This window comes from Sciurus carolinensis, chromosome 18 (assembly GCF_902686445.1).
Source record: "Sciurus carolinensis chromosome 18, mSciCar1.2, whole genome shotgun sequence".
In the NCBI taxonomy this organism is placed as follows: Eukaryota; Metazoa; Chordata; class Mammalia; order Rodentia; family Sciuridae; genus Sciurus; species Sciurus carolinensis.
In genome coordinates, this window is record NC_062230.1 from 38815943 (window position 1) to 38836004 (window position 20062).

The 20062-nt window shown below is 42.7% G+C and overlaps 1 protein-coding gene across 4 annotated transcripts in view; it reads left to right on the top strand.

The window, feature by feature from the left end:
• Positions 1 to 223: 223 nt before the first annotated feature.
• Znf597 (zinc finger protein 597) overlaps positions 224 to 20062 on the top strand; it is a 42758-nt gene continuing 22919 nt past the window's right edge. The window contains exons 1-3 of one of the 4 annotated variants that reach the window (XM_047532899.1): positions 224 to 582; positions 1474 to 1600; positions 3797 to 7526. In XM_047532899.1, the coding sequence (XP_047388855.1) occupies positions 550 to 582; positions 1474 to 1600; positions 3797 to 4911 (1275 nt within the window). In that variant the 5' untranslated portion in view covers positions 224 to 549 and the 3' untranslated portion in view covers positions 4912 to 7526. Of the gene's footprint in view, positions 583 to 1470; positions 1601 to 3796; positions 7527 to 16204; positions 16802 to 20062 lie in introns of those variants that run through there. The other 3 variants (XM_047532900.1, XR_007106044.1, XR_007106046.1) reach the window with 3 other exon arrangements.

The following is a 20062-nucleotide window of genomic DNA, read 5'->3' on the forward strand; positions in this document are numbered from 1 at the left end:
GCCTAGAGCTCACAGGGGAGACCCCGCCAGCGGAAGCGGAAGTACCCGCTGGTAGAAAGGCTGGAGAACCGAGGTCTCCCGCTCGCCCCGCTTTCCAGACCTCGGTCAAGCTGCTCGATTGGCCCACTCGGAAGAAGATCCGCCCCCTCGGGGAATGCTGGCCAATCGCAGCGCGGCACGGCGGAGGGCCCGCAGCGCGTCGCTCCCCGAGGCTCCCCACGGCGCCTGCGTGGGGGAGCATGGGCGCGTGGGAGGTTTGCGGGGGCCGGGTCTTTGGGCGTCGTGTCTCGACTGGGCGTTGCTTCCTGCTGCCTCGACCGGGGTGGGGCGAGGCTCTCTACTCCGGAGCCGGGAGCGGGCTCCTTTCGAGGCTAGACGGGAAGAGGGGCAGTTGGCTCTGGTTGTCAAGGGAGCTTGAAGCGATCGAGGGAGGCTGAGGCACGAGGAGCGTGGCCGCCGAGTGGGCCCCTCCAGGGACTATTCCTTCTCCTCCAAGCTTTGTTCCGACGTCCCCGAGGCGGTCTGCAGAAGGTGCCCCCCACTCTGCAGATGGCGTCTGCGCTCGCGACATCCGACGCCCAGGTGAGACGAGCTACCTTTTTCCCGTCCGAGTTCAGTCCTTATTTTCCGGCCCCCGCCTGACCTCCTCGGAGAAAGGCTAGGTACGCCTGTAGTGATGGAAGTACCCTGATCCCCGAGTAGCCCCTCACCTGGCTGTCTTTGTTCCTAGATCAGACTCACGGGAGAAGTGGTTTACCGCATTCTCAGAACCACCCACCAGGGAGCAGAGCCCCTGGGAGGGAGTCATAGCAGTTTGTCAGAGTATTTCTGGAATGCTGCTGGAAATTGCAAATTTCTAGGCTTCACTCCACACCCGTTCAGTAATATACCCAGGTGATTCCTAATCACAGCAAAATTCTGTAAACGTAGGGAAGGAGGAGTGGGCCCGGATGCTCTGAGGAGGGAGCTGAACAATGAGTGTCATGGGGAAGGAAGAGAGACTAGCAAAGGAGAAGATACTGGGAGAGTCCTAAGACCTCTCCCTCATGGGTCTTCCTGGGCTGGCCAGTCTTCTTTCTCTTAGAGCATCCTTTCTAAAGGAAAGAGAGACTCCATCATTCTCCCAACACACTTTTTTTTTTTTTTTTTTTTTTTTTTTGGGTGCTGGGGATCGAACCCAGGGCCTTGTGCTTACAAGGCAAGCACTCTACCGACTGAGCTATCTCCCCAGCCCCCCCAACACACTTTCTTGACCCTTGTGTTACTGCCTCGAAATTTATGTCCATATTTACTCTGTCCTTCCTACCCCCACCCCACCCCTGCACTCTGTTTATATCCCATCCTAGCATTCAGGAACCTTTTAGGCTAAACCCTTTTCCCCTTGCATCTGATGTTTTTAGCTACTCTCTGCCTCCCTAGACTGAGGGGCTGACCCATTAGACTCTTGTATTGAGATGGGTTCTCATGTTTCAGGGATCGACCCTGTATGACGACCTAGCTGTGTATTTTTCTCAAGAGGAATGTGTGAGCCTGCATCCTGTCCAGAAGTCCCTCAGCAGAGAAATCAAACAGGAGTGTTTTGAAGATGAGGTTTTGATGGGTAAGGCAATTGTTTTTCTGCATTTTGGGAATTTTGTCAGTTCTAGGATGAGGATTTCATTCCTTGTCCACATGTTGATATGGTGGTTCAGGAGCCATTGCTGGATGACTTATACAGATGTGATAAAAGATTGCATGAAGGAACAAGTTTCAAAGTCTAGGATGATTTTTTTAGAGATAAACATCCAGTCTAATGTAGTTCCTGTGATTTCACATAACACATGGCAGTGTCTGGCAAACAATGTTTGTTTCAGTCAATTTACAGTTTCACTTGGGAAACCCCATTACTATAAATTATTGTCATTTGCTAAAGATTGAAAAGTGTTTTGCTCTTAAGAGGGTGCTGTGCTTTCTCACCCATGGGGGACTTTTGCAGTATTTTTATGCCTGAGTATATTTTACCTCTGAACTGGGTTGAGTATCTAAACTATCCCATAACTTGTTTTATATCTTCCATTTCTCTGTCATATCTGTTTTCCCTTACCTTCTTGATCATATAGAGTATGTTTATAATAGCTATTTTAATATTTTTTTCTGCTAGTTTTATTGTCTGTCACTTCTGGTTCTGTTTCTAGTGATAGATTTTTCTTCTTGTTATGGGTCATATTTTCCTGTTTCTTTACATGTCTGGTAAGCTTTGATTGGATTTTGGATATTTGTAAATTTTATTTTGTTGGTTGCTTGATTTTGTTGTATAAAAATATTTTTGGATTTTTTGGCGGGATGCAGTTAAATTTCTTGGGGTCAGTTTGATTCTTTCAGGGTTGCATTTTTGTTTTGTTAGTGTGGATTTGGATCAACCTGTATTCTAGAACTGATTGGTCATACTTGTAAGGGAGTTATTTTCCTGAGGAGACTGCTTTATGTCCTGTGTGTTAGTGGGTCTTTCCACTTTGGCTGGTGGGAATATGAACTATTGTATGAACTTTGTGTGTTGTTCTATGCATTTCTTTTTGGTGGTTCTTTCCATGGCCTTGGATAGTTTCTCCATGTACATGCAGAGGAATACCCAGCAAAAGTCTTTAAGGGACCCTATGTAGATGCTTAAGTTCTCTAAGAAGTTTTTCCTTCTTTACTATTTTGCTCTCAAATCCTGTTGACCTGGCATCCCAGGTCTCTGAACTAAGTCTCCTCAAATCAGAAAATCCAGTGGGTACTGTTTGGATTCCCATGCACTATACTATAGCCCAGAAACCCTTTATAGTCAGTGTCCTTTTTGTATTAACATATTAGGTTAATAAATGAAGAATATATTTGTCCCTGCAGGAGACTGGTTCCAGGATACTGCCCCCCCAAGGGTACCAAAATCAGCAGATGCTCAAGTCCCTTTATGTAGTATCCTAGTATTTCCATATGATCCATGCACATCTTCCCATGTTCTTTAAATCACATCTAGCTTTTTATAATACCTAATACAATGTAAGTATAACATAAATAGATGTTATACCATGTTGTTTTGGGAATAATGACAAGAAAAAATGTACATGTTCAGTATAATGCAGTTTGTGTTTAGAATATTTTCAATCTTTGGTTGACTGAATCTGCACATACAGAATCCATAACATGTGAGGGCTGGCTATATTTGGAAAAATATTCAAAAGGAACTCTTTTTGGCGGGTCCAAGTTTTGTCAGTCATCCTTGAGGTAAGACTGACCATTATTGGTCTGCTGTACACTCAGCAGTCATACTTCTGTCATTCCTCAGTGAAGGGCCCAGAAATTTTAGAGACATCTCCTGGTGAAATAAAACTATTTTTCGTAACCTGTTTCTCTATTATAGTAGAAAAATAGTTGCCCTCTTTTTTGATAAATATGAACCCCAGTCTCATTCCAGTTTTGATCGTTCAGCTGTCACTTGAGTTAGCTTAAATGAAGAAAAACTCTTGAGATTTAAATAGACTACACCTCTACATCTCTAGACAGTGCATACCAAGGTTATCCTTAATATATATCCCACTGGACTTGGACTTAGTGAGAGTCATTCTCTGCTCCTTCCCCTTACAGGTTCACCTGGACCTGGATCTTTTGGGAAGCCAGGAGAGCCTCCTGGCTTCTCATTTTATTTATTTGTCAGTGTCTAGGTTATAAGGTAATCCATTTGCAGCTTCCTGGTCCTCTGTGTAACTGCTTCTTAGCTGCTGCTTTCCCTAGTATCATTTGAAGGTGTTCTTCGTGTTTTGCTTTTTTTAATCAACAGGAGGGGAAGGGAAGACTGAGATTAATCAGCAATTAAACCAAGAGTCTATGGAACTTGAAGAACTTTCCTTAGAAAAGTACTCCATTGCTGCACCCCTTGTCCATTACCCAGAAAAGTCCTCTGAGGATGGAGTTGGAGTCCCTGAAAGGAAATTCTCAGATGGAACTTCCACTTGCAAGAAAAAGTTGATAAGCCTTTTAGTTACCATTGACAACCATACCCCATTAGTAGAACTTTCTCAATGTTTAGGAACCAGAGCACTTTCTGAAATTCTTGAATTTCCCTGGGAAGAAGTCAAAAATGTGTACAAGTGCCCTGAATGTGACCAAAGCTTCAGTGATAATTCATACCTTGTTTTACATCAGAAAATTCATTCAGCAGAGAAAAAGTACAAATGTGGTGACTGTGGGAAAATCTTCAATCATAGAGCCAACTTGAGGACACACAGGAGAATCCACACTGGTGAGAAGCCTTATAAATGTACCAAGTGTGGTGCCAGCTTCCGCCAGCAGTCACATCTGTCCCGGCATATGAATAGCCACATAAAGGAAAAACCATACACATGTGACACATGTGGGAGAGGTTTTATGTGGCTCCCAGGATTGGCACAGCATCAGAAAAGCCACACTGTTGAAAAAGCATATGAATGTGCTAATGGTAGTAAATATTTTGATCAGAAAACAAATCTGGCTTTGCATGAGAAGACACACACATCAACTACACCATACCAGTATACCCAGCGTGTCAAGAACTTCAGGCAGCCCCTGTACCCTGACCTCCCTGAGAAGGACCACAAGGAGGTCTCTCACAAATGCCATATTGATGATGAAAATTTTTTTTCATTCTCCAGGTTCAAACCCTTACAATGTCCTGACTGTGACCTGACCTTTCCTTGTTTCTCTGAGCTTGTTTCTCATCAAAACACTCATATAGTGGAAAAGCCCCATAAATGTAAAACATGTGCAAAAAGTTTTGCTTTGGATTCAGAACTTGCATGCCACCAGAAGAGCCACACAAGAGAGGAACCTTTCAAATGTACTGTGTGTGGGAAGAGTTTTAGAGTGAATACGCATCTTATTACTCATAAGCGAACCCATAGAAAACATACCATGTAAACATAAGTTTAATGCTTGGGCTTTTCAGTATCTGTACGGTGGAAACAGTTACTGTTTTGTGCCAGGCACTGTGCTAAGCACTTTACCTACATTCCATGTAATAGCTAATTCTCACCACAACCTTGATTTCAGCAGTATTGTTTCTAGTTTTTAACTAAGGAAACATCATCAGTGTCACATAGTGAATGAAGCCATGTGTATGAGCCAGAGAAACAAAGTACTTTTTTAAAAAAAAATTCAGTTTTCATTAAAATGAAGGTTATTGCTAGAGTTCTTTTAAAATTTTGTGTATGTGGTTTCTGAGTAAGTTTTAGAAAGAGGAAAATTTATTTATTGCCAGTTTTGCACATAGTACCTAGGAAAGTGAATCATTTTATATCTGTTTTATACTTTTTTGTTACAACTATTTGAATGTAATATTTGTATGAGATTATTGTTTTACATGTGAATTTCTAGAAGAGTTTAGAGCACTCTCCCCCACCGCATTAAAATCTCCAAAATGAATGGGACTGGTTGATGTCTTGATGGCAACTAGTATCTATGGAGTTCCCATTCTCAGATATGATGTCAGGGGAAGGTCTTGGCATTTGTAACTCAAACATTTGCCAGGAGTTTCAGCAGTCTTATACCCCTTTTCTGGAGGTTAGACTTAATTTAAGAGAGTAAGGTATTTGATCCTCTCTAGGGGGATTTGCCTCCAGACCCCTACCGAAGCACATTCCCTGACTTGTTATGAATAATCATAACTTTCTGAACATGCTAGATACTTTAGATACATTATCTAATTTAATCTTAAGACTAAATATGTGACAGAGAAAGGGCTGTCCTTGTTTCATAAATGAGAAACTGAAGCCCTCAGAGAGTAAAGTCAGTACCTTGCCAAGCACACAAAGCATTGCACCATGGTGAAGCTGCCATTTAAATTTGGGTGTCTTCTAATTCCAAAGGCTTTGCGTTCTGTGACACTTTTTGTTATGTTTTGGGATTCCTACCATGTGTTAGCACTGCAAGCAGCCAGGGAGGCTGAGGCGTGGAGGAAGGTTGGTTATTATGGAGGCCACCCTGTGTTCTTGCATAATGGAACCCCTTCATTCCCTTTGCACTTTATCCAAAGCCTGAATTTCAAGTATGCTTATAAAGCAACAGAAGACCCTCCAGGACTTGAAGTATGAATTTCCATCCCTACAATCAGATTTGAGATTTCAAGCTCTGTAAGCTTTTAGCTTCCAAAAAGTCATAACACTTCCTCTCCATCTCAAAAGACAAATACATATAAAAATTATTAGAATTTTAACCAAAATACTTGATAACATATAGATTCTTAGATATTACTATATAGAAAAATATTGGTGCAAAATATTAAATAGTATGGTTATTAATGTTAAGCAGAGATGTTATAAATATATAAATAGAATTTCTCTTTACAGCAAAATTGATTGTATACCCATCAGCAAAACAACATTTATGTGGTCTTTTGATTGAGATATAAGAATGGTCTTACTCTATTCAAATAGTATAAAAGTATAGTATTTACTAAAGTGGAATTATTGCTTGGAAATCTCATGAGCAGAAATAAAGACCTCTTGAGGACCAGTTGGATGGAAGTAGTATCTGGAAGGTGGTTTTGAACTAATTAGCTGGTTTGGTTGTTGATGCAGTAATGAAAATGTATATTATACAGTTCCTCAACGTGATTGCTGGAATATCAGTTTCTGCTAAACTGTCATCATTGATGAAAATAACATTTTCCTAATGGAACTTAGATGCCAACAGTTTACATTTTATAACTTAAGAAATGGTGAAATTGTGGTGTTTTCCTTGAAGGAGCTGAACTAAAAATAGTTTCATTCAGAGTTGTGTTGTTACAAGTAATAGTCTATTTATAGTCCCCTATGTAACACTGAAAATGACTGACTCAGGTATTCAGGGTGTTAAAACGAAAAACAAATGACATTTCTTAGTAAATGCCAATTATGAGTCTTTTATTCCTGAGATTCCATACAATAAAGTGGCAGTCTTCTGGTGACTGCAACAGAAGATGTAATACAATCTGAAACTGCAGATCTTGCTCCAAATAAGTGGCAACTTATTGTGAATGTGTTCAAGGGGAGACAGCAGGTTATAGTTGGTCTGAATAAAAAGTTCATGTTGAATGTTCATTAATGTCATTTTCCCTGTGAGAACTTAGTAGGAAAGTATTTTTGCTTGGACCATCTGTTTAAAAGTAAATGATCTTTATTAGATATGTGCATATTCATCTGTATTTGTCTTGTAGATTAGGAGAGCTGTTGATGGCCATTATCCATCTTTCCAAGGTCCATCTGACTTCAGGTGTTTTTTATTTTAAAATTGATAACCCTCCCTGCATGAATAATCTAGGGAAGAGAGGGATACAACATATGTCATATATAAACCTAAGAATATGCTGTAATCTTTAGTTCCTTTGGATACCTCAGAGTATGTTTGCTGTAAGCACTTCTGTTTGTTTAATGTTTCAACTTTACTGTTTTTGGTGCATTCTCATTGGTCTTAGCTCTAGATTGCAATATTTCAGCAGTGGTGATGTGTATCTGATGTGCAATTTGTCATCTAATAAATGTTTTTTTTAATGAGGATGGCAAGGAAGTGAAATTTTTTGTTGTTTTGGTACGCCAGTGGTTTTAAATGGCAATAATGTGAATTTTGAAGACTTACTGATTTGTGGTTTGGAGGGGTTGAATGACTTTGTGCCATCTAATAAAGTAAGTAAAATTGTTTGCTCCCCGGAATTCGACAGAAACTTCCAGCGCTATTCCAGGAAGACAGCTCTAGACGCCCACTTGCCTTCCAGTCTTGCTGCATAGCAGCGGTATAGGGCCCGGTACCTCTAGCTCCACTGGGCAGCAGCTGTCCAGCACTGGATACCGCCCAGTGCCGGAGTCCGGGGTAGGAAAGTGGTGAGTAGTTCTCCCAGAAAGCTTCGCGCGGCGCGGGAGAGATCGGGGTCTCCTGCTTGGCCAGTACCCTACACGCTACCGGAAATGCCTACCAGTTGGGGTTTTCCAAGGCATCCGCTGGCCGGAAGTCGGAAGTCGGGGCCACTTCCGGTGCCCGCTTCCGGCAGCGCCTGCGCACTCCTTGGGTCGGTGGGGCGTTGAGCGACCGGCATCCCGCAGCGGAGTTTGAGTGGGCCCGGGTTCAGAGCCACAGTGCACCACGGGTCTCCGCAGAAACTGGGCAGTGGGAATGCGAGTGTCCGCCCAGAGGCCCCACAGGACTCTCCTTCGCACTCGCGGGAGGGGCATCTCCGTCCCGTGATGCCAGGCGCTGGACGGGAGGAGGAGCCCTGGCCTACCTCCTGGCACTGGCCCCATCCCAACACGGGAGCTGTGGAACTGTCCTCCCAGTGTTTCTGGCTTGTTGAAAGGGGTGTTTTATGTGTCTCAAAATCATTCTGGGTGCAGTATGTTCTCTCTACAACCAACGCCAGTGTCAGACTTTAGGTGTGACTCAAGACCATTTTTTTGTTTTTTAAAATGGGACGTAGCTGTGTTGCTCAGGCTGGTCTTGAACTTATGGGCACGAGTGATCCGCCTCCTAAGTAGCTAGAACTATAGTAACACAACACCAAAGCAGGCTCCTTGCAGCCATATTCTAACTCGCTTTTGGATAGTTGTTGTATACCCTTGACTCATCTTGCATAATGGCTTCCCCAAGTTACCTTAACCACTTCTGTGAATACTCATACCTCATTTGATGTCAGCCAGACTTACCCGGTCCCCTGTAGAGTCTCAGGTGACTGGGAGAGATCATCCATTGGGTGTCTTTGAGAAATCCAAACACAGGCCCAAAATAGAACTGGTGTTTTGGCCCTGATCTGTTAGCTTCCAGTATGGGATATCCATATGTTTATACATGCTAATAACAGACACCCTGTTGCTTCCTCCTCTCCTGCTACAGTTTGAATGTTTGTGTCTCCAGAAACTTGTTGAAATATTACCCCATAAGGGCCTAGTATTAGGAGGCACAGGGCTTTGGGAGGTGATTAGTTCATGAATATGAGCCCATATAGGTGCTCTTATAAAAGAAATCCAGAAAGCTAGGTAGCACCTTCTGCTGTGAGCAAAAAGGTGCCATCTAGCAAGTGACCTCACAGACACGGAATCTGCCAGCCCCCTGATTTTGGACTCCCCAGCGTCCAGAACCTGAATAAATTTCTGTTGTTTGTCAGCTACCCTGTTTATGGTATAATTAGTAATAGCCAGAATGAATTGAGACATCATCCATTAAGTCATCAAGACCTTTGAATTCTACCTCAAAAATCTCTTAAATATTCTGGTGATGTAGCTCAGTGGTAGAGCATTTACCTAGCATGTATGAAGGCCTTGGGTTGGTCCCCAGCACTGCAAAAATGAAACCAACAATACCTCCTGAACCTAACTGCTTCTTTTCACTGTCCTTGCCTCTTTTGTATCCAACAGTACTCACCACAGTTGATTGAAATAGCCTGCTAACCTGTCTCCTATCATTCTGTTCTTTTCCAGCACAACTAAAACAACTGATCATGTCACCATCCAACTTGACACTTCCACTGACGACTTCTTGACACTTCCCTGCCAACTTGCACTTGAATTTCTACCTTCTTTCTTCTTTTTGTCCCCTCTAACTGCACTTTATTTCATCTCTTCAAATATACCAACTCTTTACTTCTTTAATAACCCTGCACATACTTTTCTTTTGACGGAGCTGGGGGTAGAAACCCGGGTCTCACACGTGCTAGGCAAGTGCTCTACTACTGACTTTTGCTGAGTCCCATACTTTTCTCTTTTACCTAAAGCATTCCTCCCATCCATTCTTCTTTTGTTTCATCTTTATAGCATTACTGTACTTGTGATTGAATTGTAATTATTAAAACTTATGGTTTAATCAACTCTATATGGGCAAGAACCAGGCACATGGTAGGTGCTTAAAATTATTTAGTGAATGAGTGAACTTTCTGTGGTTTCTCACTTTTGTTCTATTGGTTGCAGCTAAGAGATTGTCAGAAGTGAAAGGGGAATTGTGCTGCCAGTTTTCAGTAGACTGGACAGACCCAGAGAAGCTATACAATGTTTAGGAAAAAAACCTTGACTGAAGAAGTACCCAGGATCGAGATGTAATGATGTTGTATAGGATTGAAGAGCATAATTTAGCAGAAATACACAATTGCTAAGCCTAAAGAAAGGAGTTGAAATGATTTTTGTGCTTTAAAATATAATTGTTTTTGAGCTAATACAACAGAGAAGGCCACTTGAACAATTTGAGTCTTCTGATTGCCTTGAACCTCCTGGTAGTAAAATATTAGTTACTAAAGTAGCTTACATCTCTGCTTGCACCAAAACAGGATAAGAGTTGTACCTAGTCCAGTAATACTGTTGCTTGTTCTATCCCCATCCTAGAAGATCCTCTAGCAGGAGTAGAACAAGATTCCAGAGTGGGCAAAATGGTGCTACACCTGAAGGATAAGACACCTGGGAAATTCCTAGAGGGGAGACTGCTGATAACATGAAAACCATGGAACAAATGTGCTTGGCATGTAGTTCCATATTTCTGTTAGAAGTCAGATTTCATTTGACTGATTGGACTTCAGAAAGATGCAGAATAGAAAGCTCCTGACTTTCCTTTCTTCCATAGATGTTCAAATAAACATTTTAAACATGGGTCAGTTCTTTCTCAGAGAAATCCAGAAACTGGTTGAGATACTCCTTCACACTAGGCAACTGAAAAAATATCTACATCAAAATGAGTAGGAAAAGGTAAGACACAGGCACCACAAATCCCAACCTAGGCATAGCATCATACAATTGGAAATGAATTTCAAAATCCCAACTTCCTGAGGACTGACGGATTTGGGCCACACATAGCTCCCCAACTTATATACTTTCCACCTGGTTTGGTTCCTAAATCACCTGCTCTGGAAGTAAACAGTTCAGCGTTTGTGAGTTCCCTAAGACAACAGAGAAAAATGAAACAGTTTTAAACTTGTTCATGAGCACTTCCAGAGTTCAGTGCAGAGCAGACAGGCAAATGTACCCAATTCCAAGTTTCTCCCTAGAAGAGATTAGTTGGCACGTTTTCCTTGCTGCTGCCTGAGGATTTGGCTTTTGACTAGCCTGGGTCTTGTAGCTGATAGGGGGAGTAAACAACAAACATTAGGGAGCCTGAATAGACCTGTAGTCACTTCACTTCTTCCCTCACCTCGTACCCCTACTGTTCCCTCCTTAGGAAAGGTAGGTCTCCAGCTTCTCCATGGAAGGCATTTGCCCTCACGTTTATAGCTCCCACCTGAAGGATTGGTTCCTAAATCACCTAATTCTGGGAATTGAGGGGACTCTGCATTGATGAGTCCTCCTGGATCACAGAGAACAAACAAATGGTTTCATACAGGCATGTAATCACCAGCAGCTACTTCCCCTAGCTCAATCCCAGCTTTCTCCTTGGAAAGGGTTTGCACACCTAATGTCTCAACTTTTCATAGCTGCTGCTTGTGGGTCAGGCTTTTAAGTAGTCTGCATCTGGGAGCTGACAAATCAGGCAATAAGTAGTGTTTTGGGAGTTGCAGTGTGTGCAGGTACTTCCTACTCTTCCTCTTGCTGGCTAACTTCAGAGATAAATACAAGCTTCCAACTAACCCACCTGCCTCAGAGCATACGGGACCTGGCATTTTCTAGGACCTGGAAAGCGATAAAGAGCAGAGTAATGGGCTGAAGAATGCAGTTTAAAAATGACTAGGAATTTGCCACAGATTTTCTCTCCAACTTAGTGCAGAGTAAGAAGATAAACTCCAGCTCCCAACTTCTCCCTGAGGTTAGAAGCAACTAGACTATACATCTGCCACCCCAACTTTTTCAGTTGTATCTCCAGCAGTTGGCTTTTATTTCACCTGTCTTGGGGTAATGATGGCATTTGGTGCACCCTGGTCTCTTGGGGCTACTGAGAACAGACAGCAGTTTGGAGAAGCACAAAAGATCAAGAGGCACCTAGAATCTGTGGCCAGGCTCATTGGTGAGATTCATCTCTTATACAAGACTAGTCATCAAGACTGGGGAATGGTTTGTCTTATCTAATGTGCAAAAATCAAAATAGAAGCCGGGCATGGTGGTGCACTCCTGTAATCCCAGTGGCTAAGAAGGCTGTGGTAGGAAGATTGCAAGTTCACAGCCAGCCTCTGCAACTTTGAGGCCCTAAGAAATTTGGTGCAACCTATCTCAAAATAAAAATGGGGATGTGGCTCAGTGGTTAAGTGCCCCTGGGTTCAATCCCCAGAACCAAACCAACAAACAAAAATCCACCAAATAAGATGAATTCAGAGTCACACACCAAGCTATATTATCAGAATTGTTAAAAGTTAAAAACAATTATGAAAAAAATCAAGAGAAAAGCAACTTCTAAGACTGGCAGATTTTTCAGCACAAACTTTTTAGGACAGAGGGATAATATGTACAAAATGCTGGGGTCGGGCGGAGGAAACTGCCAAAAATATTATGTATAGCAAATACTCTCCAAAAATAAAGGAGAGATAGAAGATGGTAGCAAACAAAAACTGAGGGAGTTTATTACCCTCAAATGAACAATCTCACTTCAGGACTAGGGATGTAGCTCAGTGATTGAGTGCCATGCACAAGGACCTGAATTTGTTCCCCAGCACAATACAAAAAAAAAAAAAAAAAATCCCTAACTTTACACTTCAGTTACTAGAAAAAGAACAAACTGAACTCAAAATTAGCAGAAGGAAGGAAATGATGAAAACCAGAACAGAAATAAATCAAGTAAAAATTAGAAAATCTATGGAAAAAAACAATAAAACATTACTTGGTGTTTTGAAAAATTAAACAAAATAGACAAACCTTTAGGTAGACTATGAAGAAAAAAAGACTCAAATAGAAAATGAAATAGATATTACAATTTATTCCTCAGAAATAAAAAGGATCAAGGGGATATTATGAATAATTATACAGCAACAAATTGGTAGTCAACAGGAGATGGGTACCAAGGGCAAATCAAGAGGAAATGGAAAGTCTGAACGGACCACTAACAAATGCGATTGAAATAGTAGCCAAAAACCTCCCAATAATGAAAAGCTCAAGACTTGATGACTTTACAGCTGAATTAATTAATACCAATCCTTCTTAAGTGCATCTAAGAAATAAAAGGAGAGAGAATACTTCCAAACACATTCTTATAAGGCCAGCATTACCCTGATACTGAAAAAAAAAACAAGAACACTAAAAGAAAACTGTAGTCCAGTATCTTTAATGAACATAGATACAAAAATACTTAATAGAATGCCAGAAACTCAACACATCAAAAATTTTAAATTCTGTGACCAAGTGGGATGCAAGTTGGGCTTAACACATGCAAATCCATCAATATGATACATACCACATTAGCAGAATGAAAGATTAAAACTAGCTGGGCATGGTGGTGCACACCTTAACCCCAGCAACTCGGGAGGCTAAGCAGGAGGATAGCAGATTTGAGACCAACCCCAGCAACTTATCGAGGCCCTAAGAAACTTTGCAAAACCCTGTCTTAAAATAAAAGGGGCTGGGGTTGTAACCTCGTGAGTTTAATCTGTAGTACAAAATAAATACATAAAATTAAAAAATAAAAGATTAAAACTACATGATCCTATCAACATGCAGAAAAAATATTTGACACATTCAATGAAAGTTTCCATTTATTATAGCATCAAAGGGAGTAAATGTCTAGGAATAAATTACACTGGAAACTCAAAAACATTGATGAAAGAAATTGAAGATGACATAAATGGGAAGAGATCCTATGTTCATAGGTTGAAGGAATTAAAATGGCTTACATATGAATACTACCAAAGGTTTGGGTTCAATACAATCCTTATCAAAATTCCTATGGAATGTGTAGGGATTCAGCTTGACATCACTGTAGCCATCTTAAGTTGGAACCACCATGATTGCACCTAAATAACCCTGTTCACTCTCCAACCCTACAGTTTCCCAGCATATTATAAACAAAACCATTAGCTTGTCATGTGAAGCTTTGTGATTGGACTAAGGCACTTTCAGTACCAGGAATACACCTGAAGTCTTTGATTTTACTTGAGATAAACTAGGTACAGTCAGTTTTGTCCTGGCATTATGTTTGCCTTTACTTCTGCCTCACATTGTGGGGATCCATTAATCTTGCTGCCACTCACAACCACACTTCTGTCAGTAAGTCCCCAAATAAATTGCATTCTGTATAATTCTGGATATTTTTGCCTCTTTTCTTCAGTTTCACAGCAACTTGGTGCTGGTTCTCATGTATTTGAATCAGGCTGTTCCAGGATAGTATGTTTAACAGAAATAGAAAAAATATTCTAAAATTTGAATGAAACCACAAAAGACCCTGAATAGCCAAAGCAATCTTGAGAAGGAAGAACAAATTTGGAGGCATTACACTTCCTAATTTCAAATTGCATTACAAATCTGTAGCAATCAAACTATAAAATATAAATTAAAATATAAAATAAAAATGTACACATGGATCAGTGGAATAAAATACAAAACCAAGAAATAAACCTAAACATATAGAGTCAACTAATTTGACAAATGTACCAAGAATACGTAATGGGGAAATGAGAATCTCTTTGATAAATGGTTTTGGGGAAACCAGATGTCCAGAATGAAATTGGATCCTTACTTTATACCATACACAAAAATCAACTCAAAATGGTTAAAGATCCAAGTGTGTAATACTTGAAGCTACGAAATTCCTAGGAGAAACCAGAGCATCTCCTTGACATTAGTCTTGGCAGTGGTTTTTGTTTTCTGTTTTTCTTAAATAACACCAAAATATCAGGCAAGAACAAAAAAAGCAAATGTTGTAAGCATTAAACTTAAAAAAGTTGCTTCACAACCAAGCAATCAACAAAACAAAAAGTCAGCCTATGGACTGGGAGAAAATATTTGCAGACCATATATCTGATAAAGAGTTAATATAAAAAATATAAGGAACTCATACAACTCAATAGCGAAAAACAACCTGATTGAAAAAAGGGGAAAGGATCCAAGTAGATATCTTTCCAAAGAAAACACAAAAATAGCCACTAGGCAGACCAGCACAGCCCAGCGCACCCTCCACCTACTTGGGAGGCTGAAGCAGGAGGATTGGGGGTTCAGGGCCATCTTAGACAATACAGCAGGACTCCCTCAAAAAAAAAAAATGGCCAGTAGGATATGGAAAGGTGCTAAACATCATTAATCATCAGGGAAATGCAAATCAAACCACCACCTCATAACTATTAAGATGACTGTTCTCAAAAAGGGAAGAGAGAAAAGTATTGGTGGGGATGTGGAGAAAAGGGAATGTTTGTAAACTATTGATGTGAATATAAGTTGGTGCAGTCATGATGAAAACAGTATGAAGGTTACTCAAAAAATTAAAAATAGGGGCTGGGGAGATAGCTCAGTCGGTAGAGTGCTTGCCTTGCAAGCACAAGGCCCTGGGTTTGATCCCCAGCACCGCAAAAAAAAAAAAAAAAAAAAAAAAAAAAATAGAACTATCACATGAGTAGCAGTCCCTCTTCTGGGTATATATGTCACTAGAATGAAGTCAACACCTTGTAGAGTTAAGTTTCCTAGGTTCGTTGCAACATTATTCAAACAGTAATGGAAACATTATTATAACAATATTCAAACTATAAAGGAAACAGTCTTTGGATGGGTGAATGAATAAAGAAATTGCGATAAACCCACATACAATGTGTATATATGCACACACACAGTAGAATAATATTCAGCCTTAAAAAAGGAGAGTCTACCATTTGCAACAACAGATGAACCTGGTGGGCCTTACACTGTGAAATAAGCTGGATACAGAAAGAAAAATACTTCATGGTCTCACTTATATGAGGAAACTAAAAATTATGAAATACATGGAAACAAAGTAGAATAGTGGTCACTAAGGGCATTCTGTAGAATCCTGGATATGGGTGAGAGCACAGAGTTGCAATATGTAGGATGAATAAGTACAGCAAGATGACTATAGTTAAGTAGTTTTGGAAAATATGTTGAGTTGATTTCAAGTGTTCTACAAAAAAATTTAAAGGTAACTGCACAAGAAGTTTGTAGCAATCATACACACAGAATCATGCTGTACACCTTAATATGTGTGGTTATATATTTTAAAAAGTATATGATTTACTTGGTTCATGGACCCATCCCTAAACCAGCCGCGGTGGCCAGGAAGGTGGAGTGGCTGATGGACCAGACTTGGTTTTCATTTGCTCTCCTAGAGACCTGGCCCAGGAGACCCCACTGGTGTCAGCCCCGCCCAAATCACAGTTAATGTGAAGAAAGAGGTGATTGCAAGAGATACTTGGGATACTGTTATGAAGAAGAGAGGGTGGGTGTTTGGACTAAATATAACAGGTAAGTCAGCAGAGAATAATGAGAATAAAATAAAATGGCTGGTTATGTGCCAGGCCCTGTCGTGCTCAGCATTTCCCGAGCTCACCGCCGTCATCGCTTGACAGGTCGGAACGGTTGGACCATAGTGTGCTGGGAAGTGAAAGGGTCAGCGTGGGAGGCGCGACAGGGCGTGCAGCTGACTCGCCCGCTTCCTGCCCGCCGCACCAACTCCAGAGGAGGACCGAACCCGCTTCCTCGAATCCGGGCGGACAGTCTGGTCTCCCCGTGTTCGAGTGTGGAGGCAGATGCGCTGAGCGGTCTGCCACCCGGCGCCGGGGCCCGACTTCTGTGTCAGTGGGTACTTGCAGCGCGTCGCTCCTGTGTGTAGATGCGGTTTGGCATTTGTGTGACTTTTTGGTTCAGTCTGTTTTCTCTCTCTACACCGGGTTAAGACTTCACGCACGTCTTCTGGCCGAAGGGCGCCGGGCACGAGCGGGCATCCGGTACGTATGCACAGCTTTCCTGTCGGCCGCGCGCGTCATGGCGCGCAAGCGCGTCGCCGCGCGCCGCACGCTGCACACCCCAGGGGGCTCCGCGCGGCCTGCGCGTCTCATTGACGGCTGCGGCGGGCCGTGGGGCGCGGGGCTTCCTCGGGGGGCGGGCACGGTCAGGGTACTTCCTGCGGAGGCCCCGCCCCTCGCGGGCGGGCTCTTCGGCTACACTGCCGGCCCCCGGAAGAACTCCCTGGTTCATCCAGCTGTAGGGGGACAGGCTGCGGCAGTTCGCATGCGATGTACCTGGTGGCCCTGGGAAAGGGGGCGCGTGAGACCACGAACCCCATCCCCTCGCCTTGCGAGCCCTAGGCCTGCTCCGTGATGCGGGCAGGAAGACAAGGGCAGGGTTTTGCTGTTCTGCAGCCAGCGATCTGACAGTGACAGGCTCCAGGAGCAGGGAGGAGGGCCTTTGGTGGGGGCGCGGCTGCTTTCCTGTTGCAAAGGGAACGTAGTCTCACATGGTTTCACAGGATTGCGCAAGGGAGCGTTCTCATCGCGGCTTGTGTCGGGGTCGCAGCCCGGGTGGAACATCAGGGCGAAAAAGGAGCAGGACCTCCATTCCCTCCTGCCTCAGGAGGTCCCTTTACTCTCTTGGAACGAACTTCATCAAAGAAGTCTCCCCTCAGTTCGTGTTACTCCTTCCCTGAGGCACATATCTGACTTCTCATTGACCTGACAGTCTAACCTATGATTCCTCAAAAATTTCAACCAGGGGGACTTACTTTCCTCTTATAGAACAGTCCTTTTCCCCCAGGGAACCATCGTGCTGTGTGTGGCCTGTGCCTCAGAGCTGGACATAGAGGAGCATGCTTTCCATAGCTCTCTGAAATACATGGCCCTGGTGGGTTCCCTCCTCACATTCAGAGCAGTTAGATTTAAGGAGGCCTAACCTCGTGTGGGGATTCTAGAGGCCACAGCACAGTTCCCCTCATCTTCCTATCCTGCACCCCTGCCTATGTCCTTTCTCCTGTACTCATGGGGCAGTGAGGGCTCCAGGGTCAAAGGTCTGTATGCCCCGCTTATTAGAAAATAAAACTGGGAGGGTGCCAAAATGAAATGTTTCACCTTGTAAGTGGGAAGTTCTCCCACTTGGGTGCTAGGGCAGCAGGTATAGAGGGATCTGCAACAAGTAGAATGTGGACAATGCCAGTTTTTCTTCCAGCAATAGACTGATTTTGAAAAGGTTTAGAGAGAGGAGTGTGGGGTAGTCAGAGGCAGATTTGATCACCTTCTTATGTTTTGCCTTGACCACTGAACTACACTGTTGGTAGTGGCTGGACCAGTCATAGGAGAGCCTTCCCTATAAGGACTGTGCCTTTTGAGGGCCCAGACACTTCTGACCCTTGGAACTATTGCCTTGGGGTGGTCAGGAACTCACTATGCAGGAGGCATATAATCAGATACTCTCCCTGTAATTTCATAAGGCAGGTAGTATTGTTCTTGTCTTGAAGTTGGAGAAACAGTCTCTGAGAGGATGAGAGCTGGGACCCAATCTAGGTCTGTCCAAAGACAAAGTGCACACACACTTGGCTTGCTGAACAGCATCCAAACACTGTACTTGAAATTTCTAAAAGATAAAATAACTGTTTTAAAGCTTCCCCACAACACTGTCTTTGGCTTGAAGATCCTGGCTTCATGTGGCTATACTTTCCAGTGTCAGCTCTAGGGCTTGACCATTTCCTGACAGATTCCTAAGAATTGATCAACACTGGTATTCCCTCTGTTGTCCTGTCCTCTCAGGACAAGCCTAGGTCCTCAGTACAGACGTCCCCCTGCCATACTCATACACAGACATGACCATGTCCTCAACACCTCCCAGTTGGACCCTGTAAAGTCCTAATTTGTAAATATCATCTTTGGATATTCTGCTTCCATTGCCCTGACCTGAGGTGCAGGCAGCCATGAAGTCCTTGCCCTGGGCACTGAGTCAACTGGCTGTGTGGCCAGCAGTGGAGGCTTTTAGTTGTGGAGTTGCCCATGGTGTTTCCTTTAAATTGAATTATCCATATAACAAAATTCACCCTTTTAAAGTGCACAGTGCAGTGTTTTTTTTATATTCACAGGTTATGCAACTGTCACCCCAGAAAGATACCCCATACCTACTAGCAGTCACCCTCAGTCTCTGGAAACCACTAATCTAGTTTTTGTTGGTACACATTTGCCTATTCTGAACATTTCACATAAATGAACTCATATGGATTCTGTCCTTGTATTTTCAAGGTTCATCCATGTTGTAGCATGTGCCATTCCTTTTTATGGTTGAATAATATTCCATCGTGCGGATGGATGGCATTTTTTCTATTCATTCTGTCCGCCATGTTATTTTTTTGGGATGTGTCCCCTGTAAATCTTTTAGGTGTTCCTGTTCCAGTTTGGAATAGTCAAGTTGCTTGTAGCATACTTGGATGCAGCCCTAAATTAGGAAAGCCTGACTAGAATTCTGATCCTGGTGCTGGGCGTGGTGGTGCATGCTGTAATCCCAGCGTCTTGGGAAGCTGAAGCAGGAGGATTGCAAGTTCAAAGCCAGCTTCAGTAACTTAGCAAGGCCCTAAGCAATTTAGTGAGATCCTGTATCTAAATAAAAATACAAAAAAGGGCTGGGGATATGGCCCAGTGGTTGAGTGCCACTGGGTTCAATACCTGGTACAAAAAAAAAAAGAAAAGAAAAAGAAAAAAAGAATTCTCCTCTGTTTTGGGACACCTCAGTCTCAGTCTCCTGTTCTCCAGTGACATGTTTCTCAGGGACCTTGCTTCCTCAGTTCCTCGTCTTTCTTATCCTACTCCTTTTATACTTTTGGGCTTCAGCAGATTCAGTAAGAATCACCACCCAAGACCCATGATTCCCAAATTCCCAGCACAGTGATTAAAAACAGACATTTCTGGGTGCAGTGGTACCTGCAGTCCCAGCTGCTCAGGAGGGTGAGATCGTTGGAGATTGGTGGAGCCCAGGAGTTTGAGGCAAACCTGGCCAACATAGTGAGACCATCTCAAAACAAATCCAAAACAAACAAAAAGCCCCACAGACACTGAAATCAGACCTACTCCTAATTCATGGGCTGTTTACTAGTTGTGCTGTATAGTTCTTTAAACTCTGAACTTGCATGGTGTTCTCCTCCAAAATGAGAACGATATGCTAGGTGTGGTGGTGCATGCCTGTAATCCCAGCTACCTAGGAGTCTGAGGCAGGAGGATGACAAGTTCAAGATCAAT